The following is a 9,200-nucleotide window of genomic DNA, read 5'->3' on the forward strand; positions in this document are numbered from 1 at the left end:
ACCTGTTTGCTGCTGTCAGGCCCTGGCTGGTGACAGCATTGACCCATGGGCTCCCTGGGAGCCAGTGCCTACCTTGGGTGATTCTCAGCTCCTCTCGCGTGGCGTCCAGATCAGCCCGCAGTACTGTGCAGCCTAGGCAGCGGGGCTGTGCCCCAGGGCAGGCCATGCCACCCTCTGGGGCTCTGTCTGCGCTGCCCTCTCTGTCCCATGGGGAATCCAAGGATGTCTCCAGGAGGGCCCCAAGCAAGGGGCCGTCCAGCCCTGGGGATTCACAACCAGCGCTCCTGGGCAGGGCGCTGCAGGTTCTGCCACCCTTGGAGCCGGTGCACTCCGTCCGCACAAGGCCAGCAGGTGTCTGCTGCTCACATGGGGTGCAGGGCACAGGCAGCTGTGTGACCCCATTCTGAGCCTCTGAGATGCTGCTGCCCCCTTGAATGGTGGCCCTGCCCTGTGGCAAGCCGTCTGTCCCCACATGCCCTCCTAGGCCAGCACTGCGCAGCTCGGTCGCCTTCCCAGCTGCTGGGCGTGGCACTGGGGCAGTGTTCTTCTCTGCTTGCCGCAGGTGCCCAGTGCTCTGCCGTGGCTCTAAGCCATTCTCCACTTGCTGTCCCTGCCTGGAGTCCACTCTGCTGCACAGGGGCTGGGGAGCAGCTGTCTCAATCGCCCCCAAGCTTGGTCTCCGCACCAGCGGGGTGTCCGGCGTGGCAGCTGGGAGAATAAATCACCAAGAGTTACTGCTCGAGAGAGACAGGGCCCAGTCTGGCGCAAGGGGCTGGGCATCAGGGAGCTGAGTTCATCCCGGCTGTGCCCAGACTCCCTGGGACCCTGGGTCAGTCACAGAGGGACACTTGTCCCCATTACAGAGCTGAGACAAAAGCCTGGCCCCACCTCACAGGAGGGTCAATGCAGGAGCCCCTGGGACCTTCACACCAGACAGGAACTGCCTGGAGAGCCCAAACCCTGGCAAGCAAGTCTATGGCACTCTTCTCTCTCAGCGCTGGGGAGAACTTAAGACATCAGGGGTTTTTGTTACGGGCGGGGGGCTGGCAGCTCCCTCTTTAGCGAGCTGCCCAATACCTCTCGTTATAGGATCCTGTTTTCAGCTACATGTATCTTTGCCCAACTGCAGGTTTCCGGGCTGGGGTTTTCCTTGCCATCTGCCTGCCTCCAGCTGAATCCAGCAGGAATCGTTCAACTCTTTCCAGAAATGAGAGTCGGAAAACAGCCTGCTTCGCCCAGTGACCAAACCAGCCATAATACTTGCCTAGGACCTCTGGCATCCCATGCTCGGGAGCAAAGGCCAGAGACTGGGTTGGGGGTGCTGGCCTCAGGGAGGTGCCTTTGGCTTTTTCTATGAAACCCTGCTCACACCTGGCCACGGATGAGCCTTTGGAAAGTGTCAAGTTTGCACATGCTCAGTAGAGATATGTTAGAATTCAGCTGCTAAAATCACCAAACATTCCAGTTACCCCAAGCATGCTCCAGCCTTCCATGCGACCAGCCAGCACGTGCTCCATCCCCCAGCACAACTGAGCATGCTCCAGCCCCTCAACCAACCAGCCTGCGTGTGCTCCGTCCCCTAGCGCAACTGAGCACGCTCCAGCCCCTCAACCAACCAGACTGCGCGTGCTCCGTCCCCTAGCGCAACTGAGCACGCTCCAGCCCCTCAACCAACCAGCCTGCGCGTGCTCCATCCCCCAGCACAACTGAGCACGCTCCAGCCTTCCATGCGACCAGCCTGCACATGCTCCGTCCCCCAGCGCAACTGAGCATGCTCCAGCCCCTCAACCAACCAGCCTGCGCGTGCTCCATCCCCCAGCACAACTGAGCACGCTCCAGCCTTCCATGCGACCAGCCTGCACGTGCTCTGTCCCCCAGCGCAACTGAGCATGCTCCAGCCCCTCAACCAACCAGCCTGCGCGTGCTCCGTCCCCCAGCGCAACTGAGCACGCTCCAGCCCCTCAACCAACCAGCCTGCGCGTGCTCCATCCCCCAGCACAACTGAGCACACGCCAGCCCCTCAACCAACCAGCCTGCGCGTGCTCCGTCCTCCAGCGCAACTGAGCACGCTCCAGCCCCTCAACCAACCAGCCTGCGCGTGCTCCATCCCCCAGCACAACTGAGCACACGCCAGCCCCTCAACCAACCAGCCTGCGCGTGCTCCATCCCCCAGCACAACGGAGCACACGCCAGCCCCTCAACCAACCAGCCTGCGCGTGCTCTGTCCCCCAGCGCAACTGAGCACGCTCCAGCCCCTCAACCAACCAGCCTGCGCGTGCTCTGTCCCCCAGCGCAACTGAGCACGCTCCAGCCCCTCAACCAACCAGCCTGCGTGTGCTCCGTCCCCCAGTATGCACTCCAGCTCCGGCTGCAGGGGTGAGCAGGACTTTCCTTGTGATAGCTGCTGCTGGTTGCCAGAGGCACTGTGGCTCCGAGCTCCAGAACTGAGCAGGGAGACATCTCCCCATTCTGCCTATGCTCCAGGGCCTTCAACCTCAATGTGTGACAACTACTGCTGGCTGTCCTGGGGCAGAGGAGTAGGTTAGGTGCTGCAGGCACACCCAGACAGTGTGCAGGCGACTCAGGGCATCTCCTGCTAGTCCCCCCAGGCCCCACACCAGCTGAGGCCCCAGAAACCAGCCCTGTGCTGGAGCCCACCCAGCGCTTCCGAGACAGCCAGATCCAGTGCTGGGGAAAGGAACCCTCACCCAGCAAGCCGCTGTTCCAGCCGTTCTCCTGCCCGCTGGACCCCTGGGGCGCCCTCTGCCGCTCGGCCAGTGGAGCCCGCTGCGCCGCACCGACATCCCTGGCCCCTTCCTGGGCTGGCACCCGCGCCTGAAACAACCAGTGTCTCTGCTTAGTGCCAGCTAGTCCAGGCACTGTCCCCAGCACCACATGGCCCCATATCATGGAGCCACAGCAGTGCCAGGAGTCACAAAACATCCCCTGCACCATGGAACAGGCATAGGGCGAGCAGCAGTTCTCGTACCAACACCCCCCACAACACTCTGCTCCCACGGGGCAAGGCCAGGGGATGTGCAGCATCCCATGTGCTCACCTGGGGCTGCCATCTGGGCTTCTGGGGAACAAGCTGGAAATCCTCTGCCAGGGCCACGGCCTCCTGGCCACTCACTGGGCCACGCTCCTGCACCCAGCTTTGCATTTCCTCAGGCAGGAGGCTCAGGAACTGCTCAAGAACCAGAAGCTCCAACATCTGCTCCTTGGTGCGGGCCTCTGGCTGCAGCCAGCGATGGGAAAGTTCCCACAGGCGGCCATAAACCTCCCGGGGCCCCTCAGCCTCCCGGTAGCAGAAGCCCCTGAAGCGCTGGCGCTGTGTCTCCGTGTCATGGTGGTGCAGGACAGTTCCTTTCACCTTGGCACCGTCACCGGCCTCGCTGGCATCCAGGCTGGCATGGATCTGTTGGGTTTTCCCACAGAGCGGAGGGAGAAGTCGGGCTCCCTCCAGCCCTTTGGGCCCCTGACAGGTGTCAGTCACTCGTCTGGAGAATGCGAGATCGGACTCACTCTCTCCCCTTTCTCGCTCTCCCCGTGAGGCCAGGGGGCCCGGCAGCCCCTCCCGACACCGCTCACCCCAAGGCTGCTGCGGCACCAGCCAGCGCAGGATCTCATCTGCCGTCCAGTACTGCACAGCAGGGGGCGCTTTCCCCGCTCGCTCCGGGGCTCCTGCAGGGGCAGGGCCAGCTGCCTCGGCCTCCTGCCCCTTGGCCTGCGTCTGCACCACTTGCTCCAGCAGAGCGGGAAACTGGAGCCCAGCTCCCTCCCGTACCACCGGCTCCGGCTCCTGCAGTGGGGGTGCAGGCTGGGCCAGGGCCCCCACCATCTCCAGCTGCTTCTGGAAGAGCTTCTCCAGGAGCTGGGCCTGGAACTCCCGGTCCTCCCGCCGCATCTCCCGGTCATGCTGGATGAACTCGGCCAGGCTCTGCCTCTCCTCCGCCCTCCAGGCACCAGTGCGCCTTGCCCGCTTCAGCTCCAGCTGGCTGCGCCCGTGCTTCTGGCTAGGGCCCCGTGGAGTCTCCAGTGGCCCATCCTCCCGTGCCTTGCGCTTCCTGGCCCGGAGGTGTACAAGCCGGTCCAGTGCCGAGACCAGCTTCCGGGAGGCCGGTTGGGGCTCCGCCGATGCCGATGGGGAAGGGTCTGGAGAAAGAAAGAATGCAGGGTGAGGGCCCACAGCGCACCTGACCTGGCACACACCCTGATGTATCCATACAGCCCACCCCTCCAGCTCCCTCTACTGTACAGCCCCAGGCAGCAGGGGAGCTGAGCGCCTGCTCCCAATCAGGCTGGGGCACCAGTGGGGTTAGTGCAAGGAACAAGGGGCACAGTGCTACTCTCAGATGAAGCTGATGGTGCCCAGTACAAGGAGAGGCAAACCCAGGATGGCTTTGCCCCTGTGGGTAGGCAGAGGAAGGCCCCAGACACCAGGCATATGCTATCCTGGTGGCCCATCTGGACGAGGCATGCACATAACCCAGGGCTGGTTTCCAAAATGTGCCAGGCCCTGGCACGCTGAGTGATGATGTCCAGGATAGGAGAAGCACAGCCAGGCTGGATTGGTGCTAACACAAAGGGCCCTGCAGTGCCCAGACTCCATGGCTTGCACACAAGAGGAGATTGGGACTGGAGAGTAATGGAGTGGCATTGGTGTGCCAGGACTAATTGGTGCCAGGGTGACAAGCAGCTCTGTTTAACCCATGCCCCATTCAAGACCTGCTCACAGAGACTCTATGGGAGCAAAAACACGGATCCCAGGGACTTCTGGGGGAAGGCTTCAGCCCAGAGCCTCTGCCCTCCACTGGTGAGTCTTGTTAGTGTATAGGTTTGTTTGTTAGCCTAGGCTAGAACTTTGGGTTTGACTTTTTGATACTCTTATACTAACGTGTTAACAAGGGACAAAGACACTAATGTCGCTTCTACCTAGTCAGCTGGATTTGTTAGTACAATGGGAACAGATAAGAGCAGTTAAAGTGTTACTCCAGAGCACACTTTAAGATTGCCTTGAGATAGGGCTTTAGGCAAAGGCAAGCAACCAATTGGGAGGGGCAAAGGGGCGGGTGGTAGGAACAGACTCTGCTGGTGTGTAGAGCTATGGATATGCTTATTTGGAACTAACCCCAATAAACACTGAATTGCCTCCACTTTGTACTTCTGGTCTTCTGCTTTCTGTCTGTGTGACAAGAACCAGAGGAGAGGGTGAAGGGAAAGCCCTCTAACAAACCTTAGGGGTCCTCAGAGACATCCAGACCCCAGCATACTCCCAGGAATTCCTGGCCAGCACTGCCAATACACAAGATCCTGCTCTGTCCTCCCCTTGCTTGTGTCCCCCTTCCCATCCCAAACTGGTCATCCCCCCCTCCGCTTTGACTCCAATCATGCTGCACAGTGGAAGCCTGACAGATAGAGGTGGCCAAGCCAGCTCTGCCAGCCTGTGAAGGATGGGGAGGAGAGGGGCCTGCTAAGACCAGCCAGGTGACGTCCCTCACCAGAGGTGTGGTGAGCCAGAGGCTGGAGAATAGCTTGATGGCTGATCCACCCACCCAGCTCAGCCACCTGAGACCCACCTGCAACTCCATCCAAATTAACATAACAGTTTCCCCAGCGTTCCTCTTCAGATGGCCTGGGGCTCCCTCTCCCAGCAGCAGGGGACAGGGTCCATCCCAGAAGAGTCTGTGGCCCCAGTGATCTGGGGGAGGGCCCCTGTGGACAGCCCCCAAGGGAACCAGGCCAGGCAATGGCAGCAAGGTTACCCTACCCCCTGCACAGAGTGCCCTGGGCTAAGCACTTCCAAGGGAGCAGGGCTCAGCTGCACCAGACCACAACAGGGGCAGTTTGTGGCCCCATGGAGCTCTGGTCTCAGCTTGCCTGCAGGTGTGGGACCCAGCTAGATCAAGGACATGGCCAGCATGGCAGCCATCATCCCCCCACAGAGCAGCCCCAGCTATGTCCCTACCCTGGGCCATGCTTCCAGCCATGAGTTCCTGACACTGAACTGCTGCTTGCCGGGATGGCAAGATTCTGGCATGGCTAGGACTCCAGGAGACAGGGCTGGGCCCCTGGTGCGGTACCTCCCACCAACCCCTCGCCAGCAACATAGGCTTACCAGGCTCAGGTGGCAGTTCATCCGCAGACGCCTCCTCCTCCTTCACCTGCACGGCCTGCACCTCGCCCAGCAGGCCCTGAGCCTCAGGGAGCACGTAGCCCAGCTCCTCAGCCCCCTGGCTCTCTGAGGCAGCAGCCTGGGACCCCCAATGGTCAGAGGCTGAGGCCTGGGACTCCCAGTGCTCAAAGGCAGCAGTGGCCTGGGAATCCCATGGCTCAAAGGATGGTGCCCCCCAGTTCTCTGGGGCAGCTGTGCCCTCCTGCCTGTCCACAGCACCAGGCCCATCCCCACTCTCTGCCAGGAGGCTAGAGCGGGTGCTGTCGGAGCGCTGCATGATCTGGTCCATCTCCTCGTAGAATGGGCAACGCATGGGTGGCCTCCCAGCTGCATTGTTCTCTTTGGCCTTGCGATATGTCACCTTAAGGCCTTTCATCTTCTCCCGGCACTGGTCCCCGGTGCGGTAGATGCCCAGCTCAGCCAGGCGCTGGGAGATACCATCATAGACAACCCTGTTCCTGCCACGCGAGCTCAGGTCATGTGAGGTGGCCGCCTCTGCCCACAAGGCAATTAGCACCTTGATGTGATCAGCTGGCCAGCTGGCTGCCCGCTCCTGAGGCTTGTCCCGGCGCATTGCAGCAGGAAGGGGCTGGACCGGTGGAAGATTCCTGGGGAAAGGCTAGTGCCCAGCACCAGCCCAGTCCGACACAGGGACCTCACAACACGATACACCACAACCCAGCAAAGATGGCAGCAGGTCTGTGCTCTCTGCCCCTACTGCAGGTATCACAAACCGCACAGGCTGGCCCCAGGGTCCTCACGGACCAAGGCTGGAGGACACCAGACACAGGGGGTTCCTGGCACAGGTCTGGTGGTTCCAGATCCGCAGAGTGGTATCAGCCCCAGAGAGGCTACCATCGGTGCCAGTGCTACAGACACGGGCAGGAATGAGCATCCTGTACAGAGCAAGAGAGATGATCAGTGCAGCTGCCGCCCCCTGCAGGCTCCGCTCACCAATAGCCAGGCCAGCCCCTTCGGGTGCAGCCATGCGGGCCCCAATGTGTCAGATCACACCCCCACTCATAACCCAGCTCCCTAGCACAGATAGATGCACCCCCCCCACCTATAACCCAGCTCCCGGACCCCCAGCACAGACAGATCACATCCCCACCTGTAACGCAGATCCTGGCCCCCCAGCACAGACAGATCCATTTCCCCTCTGCCACCTGTAACCCAGCTCCCTGCCCCCCCAGCACAGAGAGATCCATCTCCTCCCCAACCTGTAACCCAGCTCCCTGCCCCTCCCACTGTAACCCAGCTCAGACAGATCCACCCCCCTATCTGTAACCCAGCTCCCTGACCCCCAGCAGACAGATCCATCCCCCCACCCGTAACCCAGCTCCCTGCCTCCCAGCACAGACAGATCACACCCCACCCATAACCCAGCTCCCTGCCCCCCCAGCACAGACAGATCACATACCCCCCACCCGTAACCCAGCTCCCTGCCCCCCCAGCACAGACAGATCCATCCCCCTCACCCGTAACCCAGCTCCCTGCCCCCCCAGCACAGACAGATCCATCCCCCTCACCCGTAACCCAGCTCCCTGCCCCCCAGCACAGACAGATCCATCTCCTCCCCAACCCGTAACCCAACTCCCTGCCCCCCCAGCACAGACAGATCCATCCCCCTCACCCGTAACCCAGCTCCCTGACCCCCAGCACAGACAGATCCATCTCCTCCCCAACCCGTAACCCAGCTGCCTGCCCCAGCACAGACAGATCCATCCCCCCACCCGTAACCCAGCTCCCTGCCACCCCGGCACAGACAGATCCACCCCCCTATCTGTAACCCAGCTCCCTGCCTCCCAGCACAGACAGATCCACCTCTTCCCCAACCCGTAACCCAGCTCCCTGCCCCTCCCACTGTAACCCAGCTCCCTGCCCCCCCCAGCTCAGACAGATCCACCCCCCTATCTGTAACCCAGCTCCCTGCCTCCAGCACAGACAGATCCACCTCTTCCCCAACCCGTAACCCAGCCGCCTGCCCCCAGCACAGACAGATCCATCCCCCCACCCGTAACCCAGCCGCCTGCCCCCAGCACAGACAGATCCATCCCCCCACCCGTAACCCAGCCGCCTGCCCCCAGCACAGCCTAAGGCGCCCGTGTGTCGGGTCCCCTTGGGGACTCGGTCTCTCTCCCCAGCCCCTGGCCACCCGCGTTCCCCGCTCTGCTCCGACACAAAGCAGCGGGGCTGTCGGCAGCCAGGCGGCGCCGGGCAGGGCTACGCGAGCATCCTGCAGAGCGGGCCCCGCGAAGCCATGGCGCCTGGCCGGCCCGGGAGGAGGCTGCAGTTCCTGCCTCGGCCCGGGCTCACTGTCCCCACCGCGGACCCAGCCTCCCGGGCAGCGCGGGCGGGATGCAGCCCGGCGGCCGGGGCGGGGCGCGGCGCAAACGGCCCTTCGCTCGGGGGGGGGGGGGGGGAAACGGCCCTTCGCTGGGGGGGGGGGGGCGGAACAGCGGGGGGGAGGGGCGGAAACGGCCCTTCGCTCGGGGGGGGGCGCAAACGGCCCTTCGCTCGGGGGGGGGGCGCAAACGGCCCAACGGCTCGCGGGGGGGGAGGGGCGCAAACGGCCCTTCGCTGGGGGGGGAGCAGAACCAGCCCAACGGCTCGCGGGGGGGGGAGGGGCGCAAACGGCCCTTCGCTGGGGGGGGAGCAGAACCAGCCCAGCGGCTCGCGGGGGGGGGGGCAGAACCAGCCCAGCGGCTCGCGGGGGGGGGGGGCAGAACCAGCCCAGCGGCTCGCGGGGGGGGGGCAGAACCAGCCCAGCGGCTCGCGGGGGGGGAAGGGGCGAGGGGCCCCTGCAGAGCCGCCCGAATCCCCGACGGGGCCAGGCCCCTGCACCGGAGCCGCCCGCCCGGCACGTTCGGCTGGGGCAGGACAGGACCCACCTACCGCAGCCACAACCCCGCGTGGGCGGGGACACATCGCCTGCCCCGGAAGCTCTCAGCAAATGCCGCTGCTCCCCGGATATCGCCCCCTATTGGCTGACCAATCATGAAGGAGGGGGAGGTCGATTGGCTGA

The 9,200-nt window shown here is 63.3% G+C and overlaps 1 protein-coding gene across 1 annotated transcript in view; it reads right to left on the bottom strand.

Annotated features, from left to right (window-relative positions):
* LOC115640385 overlaps window positions 1-9,185 on the bottom strand; it is a 65,089-nt gene extending 55,904 nt beyond the window's left edge. Inside the window, exons 1-6 of the mRNA XM_030543127.1 lie at window positions 9,067-9,185; window positions 6,119-7,071; window positions 5,132-5,185; window positions 3,059-4,155; window positions 2,709-2,835; window positions 3-708 (exon numbers count right to left, since the gene is read on the bottom strand). Of these exons, the coding sequence (XP_030398987.1) occupies window positions 3-708; window positions 2,709-2,835; window positions 3,059-4,155; window positions 5,132-5,185; window positions 6,119-6,749 (2,615 nt within the window). The 5' untranslated portion in view covers window positions 6,750-7,071; window positions 9,067-9,185. The remainder of the gene's footprint in view (window positions 1-2; window positions 709-2,708; window positions 2,836-3,058; window positions 4,156-5,131; window positions 5,186-6,118; window positions 7,072-9,066) is intronic.
* Window positions 9,186-9,200: the final 15 nt, after the last annotated feature.

This window comes from Gopherus evgoodei, unplaced genomic scaffold, assembly GCF_007399415.2.
Source record: "Gopherus evgoodei ecotype Sinaloan lineage unplaced genomic scaffold, rGopEvg1_v1.p scaffold_31_arrow_ctg1, whole genome shotgun sequence".
Taxonomy (NCBI): Eukaryota; Metazoa; Chordata; order Testudines; family Testudinidae; genus Gopherus; species Gopherus evgoodei.